This window comes from Mus pahari, chromosome 19, assembly GCF_900095145.1.
Source record: "Mus pahari chromosome 19, PAHARI_EIJ_v1.1, whole genome shotgun sequence".
In the NCBI taxonomy this organism is placed as follows: Eukaryota; Metazoa; Chordata; class Mammalia; order Rodentia; family Muridae; genus Mus; species Mus pahari.
The window spans coordinates 40,857,677-40,874,219 of NC_034608.1; the positions used below are offsets into that span (position 1 = coordinate 40,857,677).

At 39.9% G+C, this 16,543-nt stretch overlaps 1 protein-coding gene across 3 annotated transcripts in view; it reads left to right on the top strand.

The window, feature by feature from the left end:
• Kat6a (lysine acetyltransferase 6A) overlaps positions 1–16,543 on the top strand; it is an 84,306-nt gene that overhangs the window by 30,350 nt on the left and 37,413 nt on the right. For all 3 annotated transcript variants that reach the window (XM_021219568.2, XM_021219570.2, XM_029532146.1), the window contains exon 4: positions 12,542–12,650. In XM_021219568.2, the coding sequence (XP_021075227.1) occupies positions 12,542–12,650 (109 nt within the window). The remainder of the gene's footprint in view (positions 1–12,541; positions 12,651–16,543) is intronic.

Sequence of the window (16,543 nt, forward strand, 5' to 3'; positions counted from 1 at the left end):
TGTAGCCCTGGCTGTCCTGGAACTCACTCTGTAGACCAGGCTGGCCTTGAACTCAGAAATCCACCTGCCTCAGCCTCCCAAGTGCTGGGATTAAAGGCGTGCGCTACCACCGCCCAGCTTCTTGTCATTTTTGTATGCCTATATCTTTGTAGTGCTTCTTCCTCTTAAAAAGGTATCAGTCCTGATGGATTAGGGTTCTATCCTTTGACCTCATCTAACATTAATTGCTTTCTTAAAGATCTTATTTCCAAATACAGAGATCCTGGGAGTGAGGTCTTCAACATAGACATTTTGAAGAGAAGGCACCATCTTGTTGACTGCCTGCCGCCTGCGAATGCCCTGCTCTGGTTACCTTTGCGTTGCTGTGTTAGAATGCCTGACACAAGCATCTGGAAGGACGGGCTTGGCTGGGCTCACAGTGCAGCATGGAAGGCAGTGCATCACCAACAGGAAGGAGCCTGAGGCAGCTGGTTACACTGACATAAGTATGTCACTATGTGAGTAACATAGCCAGGAAGCACCGGGCAGTGAGTGCTGCTGCCCAGCTCAGCTTTCCTTTGGATTCAGTTCAGACCCTAGACTATAGGGATGGTGCTGCTCTTATTCTTACACATATTCATTCCTGGGTCTGCCCATGCCCAGGTGAACCTCTGTGTATGCACCTTCATCGACATACCCAGGTATGCTTTCTGTGGTGATTCTGAGTCCAGTTAAGTTGATGATAAAAACTAAGCCAAGTTATTAAGATACTGACACTATGCCAGTCCAGACCTAGCCAGAGAAGCACATGTCACACTGGACATTTCATTGGAGGGAGCAGTAAAGCAGGTCTGAAAACTCAAACACTGTAATAGCAGTGGTGTTAACTTAGTAAGCAGTTATTACCTCTTTGGCTGAGGAAACCAAAAGAGGTTTGAGTTTTTCAACGGTTGCAGAAACAGCTTCACAGGGCTGTCTTGCCCTGTTGCTTCCAAAGGCCTGGACAAAGGACCACAGAAAGCTGGGACTCAGACTGCTTATGACAGCAGCTGTCAACCTTCCTAAGGCTGTGACCCTTTAGTACAGTTAGTTCCTCATGTTGTGCTGATCCCAACCATAAAATTATTTCATTACTACTTTATAACTGTAATATCACTACTTTTATGAATTGCAGTGTAAGTATCTGTGTTTTCTGATGGTCTTAGATGACCCCTATGAAAAGGTCATTTGATCCCCATAGGGGTTTTGGCTCAGAGGTTGAGAGCCTTTGCTTTATGAGACTCTGTCGCCCCATGGATAGCAGTGTTTGTGAACATGATAAGTCTGTCTAGTCCTGAGAGAAGCTGAGACTGCAAATGATTGTGCTAGAAAAGGTCCAACAGTAGGATGACACTTGGTGGGACATAATACAGTCAGGAAGGGGTGTGTGTGCCTGCGGGTGCCTGTGTGTACACACTTTGTTCATAGTGTCTAATGGAAGGGCATCTGGCAGAGGAGAACCAGCGTATACGGAGTCTGATCCCAGCATAATGAAGGAGAATGTAGAGGGGTGAGCAGGAACTGAGACAGAACTTAGACCTGATTCCATTGTTAGAGACGCTGAGTGCAGCCTCTCAGAAATTCTGCTTGGCAGTATGAACCTCAGATTTTAGACATGTGTGTAAGTCAGGCGTGTGGCATGATAGTAATTACTCTTTGTAAATCTTGCAAAATGGTGCTGCTCACTGGTTTGCTCAAGAATTATTTTAAACCTCAGTCTGGCTGGATTAAGTAAATGGAATTACAGTTTTTTAAAAATGGCAAGGGACATGAAGGTCCTAAGCCATTAGGAATGTGCGTGCTTATATGTGTATCTTAGCACAGAAATACTTTCTTATATTCAAGGATTTTTGTTCATGTAGGTAATGTCCAATGTGGTGTTTTCACACCATTCTTAGAAAACCTCATTACATGTGTGTAAGTAGATACCATATGTAGACATATGTTAGTACATAGAAATTTTAATCACCATTGGAAAGTTAAAATAAGAGCAAATACTTGCCCAGAATTAAGAAATGTCAGTTAGCAAAAATGAGATTTGAAGACTAAGCATTCTTTCAAAAAAAGTGAGGAAACTACAGTTTGTCAGGTATTCCTTATATTTGAATCACGATGCTGTATCTTATGTAATCTAGGCAACTTAAGAGTGTCTGTTATCATACCCCTTATACTAACGAGGGTCTTGCCCAAAGTAATGCCAGAGCTGGGAGACCAGTCTGCTGATTCTCGGGGAGAGCTGGAAGGGGCTTTCAGGACCGAGAGTGCTCTGACCAGGTGTGCTGGCTCGTGCCTGTGAGCATGCAGGAGGCAGAGGCAAGAGGGTGATTGCAAGGGCAAGGGCAGCCAGAGTTACATTTTACCTCTGAATATCAAGATACCAAGACCTTCATGTTCATTGCAGTTTTGTGCACTTAGTCCAGCCAGACTAAGGTTTAAAATAATTCTTGAACAAACTGGTGAGCAGCACCATTTTTGTCTCAAAAAATAAACAAAAAAAACCTTTATAAACAAGTTGGTAAATAGGAGTGAAGAAAGCTAGAACAGCCAGGTAGGTTGGAGAAGGGGACTGGATGCCAACTTGTAGCAGTTAGCCATTGGAGTATGGTTTACACTTTTCAAGCCACATGAGTAACTGTATAAAACTATTTCAAGAGGATTAATCTGATAGTAATGTATAGAAAAAAATGACAGGACATAAAGACACAAGGGTGTCAGTACACATAGGAGTTAGACATGTAAAAGTAACTAGAGTGGAAGTGATGGCAAAGGAAGAGCGAGGGAATCAAATTTGGAACAATCCTATTTGGATGACTGAGGGAGGGGGTATCACTGACATTAAACAGCTCTCAGGTAATCTTCAAACATGTGGAAAGAGAGAAGACCCTACAGCTTCTTAGGATTGAGTTTAAATTCTGCAGAGCAGCAAGATGGCCCAGCAGGTGAAGGTGCTTGCTGCCAAGTCTGACAGCCTGAGTTCAGCCCCAGGGAGGGAGAGAGAACCAACTTTGAAAAGCTGCTCTCTGACCTCCACATGCGAAAAGTGACATACATGCACACATGCACATATATAGTAAATAAATGTAATAAAACTTTAAGGAAATTAAATTTGGCAAGCATTTCTATTTTTTTATGTCATCTAGTTAAGACATAGAAAGTTGGGAACTGGGAAAAGGGAGGAGTGAGCTGTAATGGGGATATAAAGTGAATGAATAAACTGAATAAAAAAAAAGAAATAGAAAATAGTGGAAACTGAAAGTCATTTTTATTAACCTAAGTATTAACTTTCTTTTGCCATTCATTTGACTATTGTACCTAATTGTAGATGCTATTGAATAAGTGATAAAAATAGTTCAATTTAGTTACACTTGATTACAGTTCCCCAGATTATAGAATCTAGGTGGAGAGGCTTTGAGTAAGTAACTGATTATCCTGTTTGGAAATAAACATGGTTCTCTAACACTATATTTTAATTTCAAGAAATGCTTATTTTACAAGGCTTTAGCGTGATTGGGAGAGTTAAAAGTGTAACTATAAACTGTCAGAGGGATTTGGAAGGGGCTGAAGTGATGAAAGGCAGGGAAAGGTAGGGAAAAGGGACTGAGAGGTAAAGCTGAGATGGAAGATTTACCTGACCACAGGAGAACATGTTGTTTTACAGTGTTCAGTTTTCTCAGTATAGTCTAAACCCTTTCAAATACGTATGGATTTCCTATGTGATAGCTAGGAGCCAGTCCATTTTCCTCATAATACTGGAAACTGAATTGTGCAGTCTTTTTACTTTAGGACTTTGATTATGTAATTGATAATATGAATAGTATATAATTGCTTTTTAATTATTTCCTGTGTGCTTTGTTTTCACCACACAGTTACTTTTGAAAATGCACTGCCTTTCCTAGTCTCAGACACTGGTACAGTAGAGCGCTTGCCAAGCACGGGCACTTACCAGACATCGGATGCAATTCTTGTCATCTTCATGTTCAACCATTTTCTTTAAGAACGATTTATTTTTATTTTATTTATGTGTACATGTGCATTTGGGTGCAGTGTAAGTGTATGGATGCCCGTGGAGGCTGGAAGAAGGTGTTGGATCTCTTGGAGTTGGAGCTATGGGAGTGTGTGAGCTAGCTGCTTTGTGTGGGTGCTGGGAATCAGCTCAGAGCCTCTGGAAGAGCAGCAAGCTCATAACCACTGAGCCGAGCCTCCAGCCACCTGGTACTGTACTCTTGCCATGACTTCATTCCCTCACGGTACCATGCTTGAGAACAGTCCAGTTCGTAGCCATCTAAGCTGAGACCCAGCCGTTAGCCTTTAGGTACTTAGATATAGCAGAATGCTTTAGCAATAGGTATTTTCTACCATGCTTCGCATCTGCTAAAAATTAAGTTCTGTCAATGACATCTATCTGTGGGAACATTAATTTGGAGTTATATTTATCTGATTATCGGAGAGGAAAGGGTCAGGACAAGCAATGTCCTGAAAAATCACTGGGAGACTCAAAGAGGTAGGATCTAAGCTGTCACTTGACGGAGCACACCCGAGAGAAGTTTATGATGGTTCATGTAGAGTAGTCTTCCTGGATAAGAGAAGTAGTGTCAGAAGTGGGTTTAACTTTGAGAATGAGAGTACTCATTGCACAGTTTTTAATTCTTATATTTGTCTTGCAATAAAGTTGTTAAGGTGAGTTATTTTTATAACACTGGATCAGAAAACTCAATTTTTTTTTAATGTGGGCACAATAAGTATGAAATTTTAATTTCAGTAAAAATTAATTGTTAATGGTCGATTTAAATAGTTTTGATTTTTGTGGAGCACTTCAGTTGCTTTTCTAAATTCAGTCAGCAGTCCACATACAAGATAGCACAGGGGGGAGAGTTTCATAGAAGCAGGTAAAAATAAAGGGGTCAAAGTAAGGGCAATCAAGTCATAGCATGCTTAAATCATCTGCTTTGTGAGAATGGGACAGGTAAAACAGCTGTGGCTATTTCGTTACTGTGATAAAATTACATAGAAAATAATTTGCCAGTTTAGCCCTTTTTATGTACAATACAGTAGTAGCATTAGCATACTCAGAGTGCTGTAGAACCATATCACCACTCCCCAAACCTTTGTCACCTTAGTCATCTTAGACCTGACCTGTTAACCAGGAGCCTACTCCTCTGTCTGTCCATACACTCAGGACTTTCTGATTTCCGGAACTGCTTTAGGTTCCTATGATGCACCTTCTGATTGAACAGTGAGTTGTAGCATCAGTTAAGCTTTCTTTTGCAAGTTTAACAGATACTTTGTATTCAAGTGTGGACGAACTGTGCACTCATTATCTCTTGTCTCAAGTTCAGAGTGACTGGTCTTTGTTAGTGCCATTGTTACATGAATTAGGTACTTCTCGAATATACCTTTTTGTTTTGAAACTGGATCTTGCTGTGTACTTATTCAGATACATATTTTTTTAATCTTAATTTTCACTAGGCTTTACAAGATAGTATTTCAAGTGATGAATTTGAAAATCTCAAAATATTCCTTATGTAAGATATAATAAAGTTTGTGTCTAGAAGTTATTCAATGATCTAAAATTTCAATATACAAAGCCACTGGGCTAATTTTTTACTGTTGATGTTTTTCAAAGATGGTTTAAAAAGTTCACATGTTTGTTTCAATACTGCCATCTGGTGCCTATTGAGGACATCTCAGCATGGGCTTAAACTTGGTTTACAACCCCATAATGCCATACAACTGAATGTAGGGTTTACAGGAAAATAAAACATTAAAAGAAAAAAAATTAGTGAGCTAGGTGTTTGTGGCAGTGCTCACCTGTGTGGCTTTGTGCAATTTTACTGCATCCTTGGTTCTGAAGCTACAACACTAACATCATGTACTGCCTGAGAGCTACCACTTACAACACCAGTGAACATTACCCAAAAGGCCTCAATTCAGATCTGGATGGGGCCATTGTGTGTTATGAACTGTAGTGTTTTTATCCTACAGTTAAAACATTTCTACTGCTGTAGAAACATAATGGTTTAATTATGGAAAATAATGACCACTAGGATGTTACAACTGCCATTCTTTCACATGGGAATATCAAACCAGTGCATCTTTGGAATGTATTGTATTGGAGTAGTTGCTTTTTAAACTTACTATTTTTAAATGTTTAAAATTTTATAATATTTAAATATGACTTGCTGATAGATTTCATTAAAAGTTGTATGGATTTTGGCTTGGGTTTAGGACAGAGTTTCCAATAATTTCTAAAATGGCCTTAATTATACTTCTGACATTTTTATACTATATATTTAGATGAAACAGCATTTCCACAATTATAATTATGATATGTTGACATTGTTGTGTTCTGCACGTTTAGATATCCAGCCAAGATTTAATTCCTTATGTAAAAATAAATAAACCTGTGTATCTTACTGTGCAAACTTACTTTCATTTTTAATGAATGGTAAAAATAACTGTGCCAAAGAACGGTCTTAAATTTCATTATTACCTACTACCACTAAATATTTAGTTTGTATGTCTACTTTTTGTATCTATATAACTGGGATTATTTAAAAAATTTGGGGGACAAAGGTGGTCACAGGTAAAAGGAAGCCCTGACATAAGGCAACAGCCAAGAAGTACAGCTGAAGTGTGCTCAGCCCTGAGTCCCAGTGCTGTAGAGAGACTGAGGGAGGTGAGCTGTGGTGGTGGAAGTCCCACATATTGTTTAGGACTGTGAAATCACTGTGAAATTACTTTTTGAACACCCAAGCATCTATATACTATGGTTTTATTTTTCTCTACATACAGGTACTATTTTTACTGTTTTTCTTCTGCCAGATAATTTAATTATTCAATAGTCTATTTGTGCCCTACTTATTATATGCTGTTCACTGCTGTCAGTACAGTAATGTCTTAAATAGATAAAATTCAGATCCTTTGTATGGTTTACAGTTGGACAGATGTCAGTTAGATACCCCCCACCCATCAGTGAAGGATTATGTAGGTGGATTGCTTTGAAGTGTTTAGTAGGGTGTAAGGAGGCTAGTAAGAGAATGCCTTACTAACAAGGTTAGTGGAAGTCTGAAAGGTTTACACAAGAGCAGTCTGTATAGAAAGAAGCAAAGGCAGGGGCCCTGCTTTGGAATATCTGACTGTGAAGAAGCAGAAGCAGGGATGATGGAGGGGATGGGGTTAGGACATAGGGGATGAGGTCAGATGTGGTAGGATTTAGGGTTAGGCTGCTGCAGATCTTACAGGGTCATTTCAATATGAAGTGGAGACTTGTACTAGATGGTTTGAAGCAGCTAAATCACGTGCTTCACCTTAACTCAGGTTCCACTCTGGTTGCCGTGTGTAATGGAGTGTAACTATAACTGTAGGAATCAGTTGACTTTTATTTAGATCACAGGAACAGTAAAGCACAAGGATTAAGCTTGGACAGATCTGCGAACATTGATAGTATAGCATATTGTCTGGTTCTCCATAGACCTTTAAAGGTTGTCTTTATGGATTATCAACAGTATTTAGTAGTGGAAGTCTTGCTTATAGAGTTCTACTTGGAAAAGGTTAAAACATGTCTTCTGTTTGTCCTCTTAAAAATATTGTCTTTGGTCTGAAACAGTACATCAATGTGTTACACTGCTTACTTTCCTTCGTTTGTGTCCTTTTGTACATCCACACGCATACCCCCCATTTCTCATGTCAGATTTTATTTGGTTTTAAATTTTTTTAAATTAAAAATATTTTATGTTAACATATAATTAATTTCAAAACACATTTTTCTTTTTGTAAGTGTCTGCGTGTTTTTTTCCATGTAGGTCTGCATACCATCTTCATTCCTGTTTTCCACAGATGTCAGTAGAGAGCATGAGATCCTGAGACTAGAGTTACAGATAGCCTTGCGCTCCTGTATGGGGCTGGGAATTGAACCCATATCCAGAGCAGCCAGTGCTTTTAACCACTGAGCCAATTTTAGCCCCATATTACATCCCTCCCCCCTCCCTTCCCCCTCCCTCCCTTCCCCCATGCCCCCGCTTTCCTCTTACTGATCTCTTTCCTCTCTAGTCTCCCCTCCTGCTCTCATGTTGCACGTGTTCGTCCCTCTCTCCCTCTCATGAACACAATGTAGGTCTAGTCACATGTCATTGATTTTCGTGTAGCAAGTAACAAGACAGCCAGTTTGTCTGGCTATGTTTCACATACTGCTTGAATGAATAGATTTAAATGACCCCAGTAAACATGGCTTGGGATGGACAGAGCCCAGTAGTAGGTTGTTAAAAGGAATATTAACAGCAGTACCACTACAAGGAGGACACAGGGCACACAGAGACGTTACGTATGATTTCTAGTTTCATTAGAAACTTTATATTCTGGGCTCTAGATGAAGCAGACTGTTTTAAAATACTTTTACTTTTTTTTTTTTTTTTTTGAGACAGGGTTTTTCCATGTAACCCTGGCTGTCTTGGAACTCACTCTGTAGACCAGGCTGGCCTTGAACTCAGAAATCTGGCTGCCTCTGCCTCCCAAGTGCTGGGATTAAAGGCATGTGCCACCACTGCCCGGCATTTTAAAAAAATTTTTATTCATTGGAAACTTAACTTATATGGGTGCTCAGAGTTTGATAGGCAGTGTTTTTGTTCTATTCTTCTTAGCCCCAGCAAGTCTTACTTCTGCACTTTTTCTTAAGTCGTAGAACATTTTATCTAGCCAACTCTTGGCCCACTTTTAGCAGGTGATCTTATTTCTCATTTCCCAGAAATAAATAAAACTATAAGAAATGGCATCCTCAACTTTTCCGTTTTTGCTCCTTCTCCTCCAAGGCAAATACACACACACACACACACACACACACACACACACACACACACACACTCTTCTAGTTAAAAACCAGTCTTTATCTAGTTAAAAACCAGTCTTTACCCATGCTTTAAAAGTCACCTTTTTTGTTTTTTAAACCTTTGGTATGAAGTCATTCTATATTGGTGTTATTCATTCCTATTAACTGCTAACTACATTTGACTGTTGTGTATTAGGAGCTACGATGGCTGGAAATTAAGTGTTTTTCGAGTTAATAAGCACAAGTGGGGGCAGCTCTAAGCCCTGTTCTATAGTGTGTGCCTACTTGCTTCTGTTCTTGTTTGTTTCCTGAGTGTTTGACTGTTTTTGTCCCCTCTTCCACATTTAAATAGGTTTACCTTCCATACCTTAAATACTTGGAATATATTGAGGTCATATGGTATTTCCTTTTAGCAACTTATTGTGTGCTTTCTGTCCCTTTCACAGCAGTGTACATTTCTGACTATAGATCTTCCAGAGTCACTGACAGGCACCGTGTTTTATGTAGTGAGATCTTAGGTGCAGTTTTATCTTTCCAGTTACTGTCACATACTATGTCAGGATGGTTGTCCTTGGGAAGAAAGGGAGAGAGAGTGTGTGTTAGAAACAATTGCTGGGGCATAATGTTCTTGTGGTTTGGATGGTGGTGCTGTGGGCATTGATTCCATAATAACTTACGGAGTACAACTACAGTGTGTTTTTCCTCCCAGTAAAAGTACACCGTATTTTTCTAGTATGCTTTGATTGGAAAGCTAGCGTTTAAATTTAAATCGATAAATTAATATTGGTTAGAAATGTGGTAACCCTGTATTTCCTGAAATACTAGTGGATTTGGATATTAGTATTCAGAATTTAGGAGAGAGAATAGGCTAGAGAAAAGTTTTAATGACGTGAATAAGCAGATGACAACAGAAAGTACCCAGTGACATGGAGTAGATAGGAAAGGATACAGACTGAGGGGTAACAAAAACAATATCAGCAATGAGGAACACTAACATGTACATGTGTTGGAAGGAAGAAAAGGACACCAAAAAGATGAGACTGAGAGAAAAAGAAAAGACAGAAGCAGAAGAAGAGGAGTAGTGACAGAAGAGTGAGTTCTGGGAAGAAGGCTGGTGACAGGGCTCAATGTGTGCCCTCTGACCTACACACAGCCAGTAAACCTAATGTAAGCATTTGGAAAGAGAACCTCGCTTCATATAAGACAGTGCTTGTTAGTGACATCATAATAATTACTTGAATACAAGCATGCATTTATTCTAATCTGTTTGCTCTTTCAGTACTATTTGTGATAGCCATAAAGTTCTTTATTTTATTAAAGCTCGGTCATGCCCTTGGTCTTAGTTGACTTTTCTATTGCTATGTAGGAACGCTAGGACTTAGGCAGCTTATAGAAACAAGTGTTTGACTGGGGCTTGCTTCTAGTCTGCCAGGTCAGAGTTGACATGTTGAGATGAGAATCCCAAGGCAAGAACCATAAGTGGCTTACAGTTTGAGTGTCATCCCATTATCATGGTGGGAAGCATGGCTGCAGGCAGGTGGTGCACTGGAAAAGAAGCTGAGAGCTCTACATTTTGATCCTAGGGTAGCAAGTTGACTGGGGGGAGTGAGTGAGGTATGGAGAGAGGAAGAGGAGAGGGAGAGAGATGGAAAGAAAGGAGGGAGGGAGGAGCAGAGGGAGAACTGAGGGCTTTTGTAATCTCAAATTCCATCCCAGAGACATACTCCTCCAACAAGGCCACACCTACTATCATCCTAAACTGTTGAGCAACTTGGAATCAAATATCCAAATCAACGAACCTGAACCTCGAAGTCCATTCTCATTCAAACCACCAAACCATTCATCTGCTTAAAGTCATTCTGTACAGCCTTAGAGGCCATCCCATCAAACCCAGATCTTAGGGCATAGAGTCTACCTTTCTTCTAGGTCTTTACAGTTAATTCTTTAGCATCCCCCCNCCCCCCCCCCCGAAGTCTTGTCTTGCTGTTATTCTCTAGTCCTTTTTCCTATTCTGTCTTAAGGAAAGCTGTCTCCACAGCTGTGGGAGCTAAGGTAACTAACACTGCTACTAGCACCTTTGTGCAGGGTATTTAAAAATGACTTTAGTGTTGATATTATGCCCAATCCTTTCCTTATCTGTTTCTTTTTAAAAACACTTTACTAACCACTGAGACATTAATCTTAATCTTTTGTCTTTAGCTGCTATTCCTGTGAAAATTCATCAAGTCTATGTAACCTAGAATGACCTTGAATTTCTCTTTGCCTTCTGAGCATCAGCTTTGTAGATGTGTGCTACCACATCTGGTTTATGTGGTGCTTAGAATAAAGCCTGAGTTTTCATGAATGCTAGGCCAGCACTCCACTAACCCAGTTGCATACTCAGCTTCACCTAGCTCAGTCATTCTTACTGAGCCTTTTCTTTTGCCTGAAGAATAAAGGTTTGAGAGATGGCTTGGGGGTGAAATGCCTGCCAGGCAAACATAAATACCCAAATTCAGATCCTCAGCACCTACATAAAGGCTTCTCCAGTGAGATGGAAAGTGGAGACAGAATACCCAGAAGTTGGTGGGCTAACTAGCCTGGTGAATGCAGGAGTAAACAACAGCAGAGCAGTGTCTCAACAGGGTAAAAGGCAAGGCCCAGAACCACCTGATGTTTTCCTCTGTCCTCCACAAGCATATAGTGGCACCCTGCACACCAGCACATGCACAGTGATTGGGGAAAAGTCTCATCCTCTTCCTCAACCATACATTTCTCTTAGCCTTTTAAAGGTTATCGTTGATATATAAAAATTGAAAATATCAGACTGGAGAGATGGCTTAGTAGTAAAAGCATCCTGCTCTTGCGGAGGACCCAGGTTCAATTCTTAGGAACCACATGGTGATCCACAGCCATCTGTAACTCCAGTTCTAGAGGATCTGACAGCTTCTTCTAGTCATATACCGGACACATATATATGCACATATGTACATGTAGGCAAAATAATCATACACATTTTAAAAATCTTTTAAAAAACCTTTATATGGAAAATAACATGTACATGTTGTTGATATTGAAAGACCAATTTCTCCATTTTTCACAAAATGATCTACTCCTTTTCTGCTATGTTTTCTTTTTCTTTCCCTTAAACAAAATCTATGCCCTTAAATAATGGCCATAGCAGCCTGTTCATCAGAGCCCTTCCTCTCAGTACTGCCTGGATTACCTTTCTCTCCATCACTAGTAGGGGTCGGGGGAGCGCTTCAGAGAGGCTTAGACACACTTGTATTTGCTTCTTATGCTCTTGTTCTCTGACTAGCCTACTAACTGCTCACCCATGGCAGGAGTGGAAGAAGTACTGATCTTGTCCTCCTCCAAATCACCATGAGAGTTTCTTTCTCTCTTAGTGCCAGGGCTATATAGAGTGAGAGTGTTTATCACTTGTTCCTGAGAGTGCTTAATGTGCTCTGCCCTACATTAAGCTTATATATTTGTTTTTCCAGATCCCATGTATCCCAGATATGGTAAGATCCCAGATACAATTTTTTTGTGCTTACACTCGGGCAAAAGCAAGCTTTATAGAAACTTACTAAGTAGAAATTTTACAAAGAATGATATAATTGTTTCATAGTTATATAAACTTAGAATGTAAAACTAACTTTAATTTTATGCTCATACTGCAAAATGTTCTAGTAGTGGAATCAGTTTTGTTTTTCTCTGCAGCCGGTTGCTGAACCAATCCCCATCTGTAGTTTCTGTCTTGGTACAAAAGAGCAGAACCGGGAGAAGCAGCCAGAGGAACTGGTCTCCTGCGCGGACTGTGGCAATAGTGGTACGTGCTTCCATTTGCCTTCTAATACAGCTGCATGACAAGGGCAAGCTTGCTTAGATAAGTTGGTTTCCTTGCCATATGCATGTTTTAACCTAATTCTGGTGTTCAGTAACTGAGTTGAGCTTTTTATACTACAGAGGGATTTGAATAGCTGAAATGTATTGTTAGTTGTATTTCAGTTGTGTTTTGTAAATGTCTATGAACTTTCTCTGTTCCTTATATTTCATTATTGAGTACTTGTTTAAGTCACAGCAGTCCCTTTAAAGTTTATCTTTCAGTAAACACAATTCAGGCTGGAGAGAGAGTTCAGTCAGTAAAGTTCTTGATGTGCAAACTCGAAGACCTGATTCAACCTCTGAAACAGCATAGACAGCCCAGGGTGCTAATGTGCATTTGTAATCCCAGCACTGTTGGGTGGGACAGAGGGTCCTGGGCCTTGCTAGCTGGACTCCAGGCCAATGAGACCCCGTCTCAGAAAAAGGTAGATGGCTCCTCAGGAACTATAGCCAAGGGTTAGACAGCTTCTGCTCATGCATGTGTGCCTGTCCACTTAGGCGGGCACACAGTATGACACAGTTACTTTCATTCTTGATTTGTCTCAGACTTGATACATAGAACCAGAAAGATAAGATTTGTTTTTCCAGATTGTTACATTGGAATGTTGTTGACACTGGGGTTTTTGAGCCTATGAAGTCCTGGGCCTACAGGAAGAATTTTCAGAATCATCTAACTTGCAGGTTCCACAGATATTCTTACTGTACATTTAAGAATGCACAAGACTTTACAGGAAGGTTTTGATAAGTCATTATCTGTAATGATTGTTTTCAATTTTTAGTGCTTTAAAACAATAACATTCAGGATTTGTGCCAGAAAAGAGAAGACAAATTGGATGTTGGAGTTGGGTATTTATGAGATAGTTGGAAGGACTGATAAGTCAGGTAGACTTTGGAGCCTAAGGCTCCTGCAGAAGTGACAGCCAGATGAGGTTGCCCTCCCTTTCTCCACTAGGGAGAGGTGGACAAGGAGGGCTTCATGGACCTTAGAGGCTCTGGATCCTGAGATGCGTATCTGACCATCTTCACCTCCTATGCACGGAAACCATGCTAGAGGGAGATCCCCAAGAGCATGCCCAGTGCGTTTCACTTGTAGAGTCTAGGTGGAAAGGTGTGTGTAAGGAAAAGGTATAGCTTTGCAGCACCTGCTCCTCACGCTGGCAGTGGGACTCAGGACTTTACACATATCAGGCCAGTACCTTACCAAGTGAGCTGCATCCCAGCTCCTGCTTTTGTGTTTCTAGAAACCATAGAAGAAGATGAGAGACCATATATAGTACAGTCTAATAAGCAAAAATGAATTCTGGGTAAGTTTCATTATGATTAGAAGAAAATACAGCAGCATGTTGTACAGTGCAGTGATAACCTGTTTTAATAATGGAGTCCTTTTCAAAAATTAATTTTATGAATTATGAAAGAGGGCATAAAGTTAAGTGTTTTCCTAGTGCTTACTGTCATGAATTTTTCACTTCTGGTAGTGGATAAATGCATAAAAATATTTGATCATGAAAGTTGTAAAATCTAGTTTGAAGTTCCTGACTATTATAACTGATAGAAATATTTATTGAGATGTATAGATTTTGGGTCTGGTTAGTTTGGGGATGTAATTTGTTTTTAATTTGCTAGGTTTTTAATTTAAAAGTTTATAAAAATAGCAACAACTTGCCTATTGTTAAGCTTTTGTTGTTGACAGATATTTTAGTTTTACACTGTTTCTGTGTGTTGGGAATTTGGAAGTGGCTTATCTAGGCAGTTTGACTTAATGTCATATTAGGACATACTTAAGATTATAATTTGCGCTTCAACACCTAAAGCTCCCACGATGGCTGTGTACCTGACTGGCAGATTGAAGCTGTTGCCTGGTGACAAGAAGTCTGTTTTTTTTTTTTTTTCCCCATATGAACCAGTAAATAAGGCTGTGTGGATATCCACACCATGGCAGCTGACTTTCTCAAAGCATATATCTAAGCGTATATAAACCAAGGAAGAGTCTTGAATTAGAAATTTTACTGTCATCTCTACAGTATTGTATTGATACACAGATCAAGACTATTCAGTGTGTGAACAAGTCTACATAAGGGGAATGGCAGCTTGGAGTCTATCATAGAGGCCATGAACATACCAATATGTAAAACATGTACAAATCAAATAAAAAGAGAGAGAATAGTTTAGAGAAAATAATTACATTAAAAATGGGAAAGGTCCAAATTCCTTATGAGTAAAAAGTAGCTTTACATTTCTAAGCATAAAGTCTAAAGAGAAAAAGTCTGAAAGCAAGCAGCTTACAGAGGAGCAAAGTCGTTGCTAAGTGTGTAAACAGCTTCACCTATAGAATAACAGGAAGGCATGCTAAACAGCAGGAAAATGTACGTTTTTAGAGTTTAAACACTATAGATTGACAATTGTGCACACTTGAGAGTGAAGTACAAGGGAGTGTATACTTTCTTAGTGGCATTGGATGTGACACCATGACTTTTAGAAAACTTTGTCTCTACATTTCAACCAATCAAACTGAAAATGTCATTACACTTACTAGTCTTAATTTCAGGAGTTTCTCCCCTCCCTACCCCCATGTGATCATCTAAAATAAGAAAACTATAACCAGGGTGTCTTGGTTAAGGTTCCTCTTGTTGGGATAAAGTATTATGCAAAAACAAGTTGGGGGAAGAAAAGGTTTATTTTATTTAGCTTACAATTATACATCACAGTCCATCATTGAAGCAGGTCAGGGGAGGAACTCAAGCAGAGGCCATGGAGGAATACTGCTTGCTGGCTTGCTCAGGGTGGCACCACACGCATCAATCATTAGTCAGCACAATGTGGTTCATACTTGCCTACAAACCAGTCTTAGGAAAGAGTTTTCTCAATTAGACTCACTGCCAAGATATGTCTAGTTTTGTGTCAAATTGAAAAAAACCAACCATTGAGTATTTAACAATAGGGAAATGATCATGGAGATGACCATTCATCAAATCAGTAGCTTATAATCAATTAGAAGAGTAAGAATATGAAGTTTACTAGAATTAAACAATGAAAACCAACCAGAGACTACATGGTCTATAGCTGAGACTTCCATTAGCTTGGGAAGGGTAGACCGTGGGGTAGCTATTACTAGAGGTGAGGTTTGTGGGCCCTTTCTCCTGCTTCTCTTCGGTGTCCATGTTTTGATGAACTTACTACCTCATAAAAGAGGTAATGTTTTAGAAACAAAAAGGGTGTGTGTGAGATTGAATTAGCCCTTCTCTCACAAGAGACAAAAGATAACTAAAGGAGTGGAACAAGACCTAATTGAGTCTGAAAACTGGAGACTCAAAGTGATACTAACTTGTGGGAGAGGACTCTCCCTTCCCTCCACCCCATCGCTCCAGCTGTTGTAAATTCTGATCCCAGCGAAATACTGCTTTTCTTTAAGGTTTAGCTTAAGTAGCTTAAACCAGGAGCATTTAATTACTTAAATTTGCCTGTTTTTATGCTACACTTAAAAATTATGAAACAACTGTCCCCATTAAAAAAATCAGATCATAGGCAGTGGAATAACTTGGTAAGTAGGGTGAAAATGACCAAGCCAGGCAACCTGAGTATGATGCTTAGGACAGGCAACCCGAGTGCGATGCTTAGGGCAGGCAACCTGAGTGCGATGCTTAGGACAGGCAACCTGAGTATGATGCTTAGGGCAGGCAACCCGAGTGCGATGCTTAGGGCAGGCAACCTGAGTATGATGCTTAGGGCAGGCAACCTGAGTATGATGCTTAGGGCAGGCAACCTGAGTATGATGCTTAGGGCAGGCAACCTGAGTATGATGCTTAGGACAGGCAACCTGAGTATGATGCTTAGGGCAGG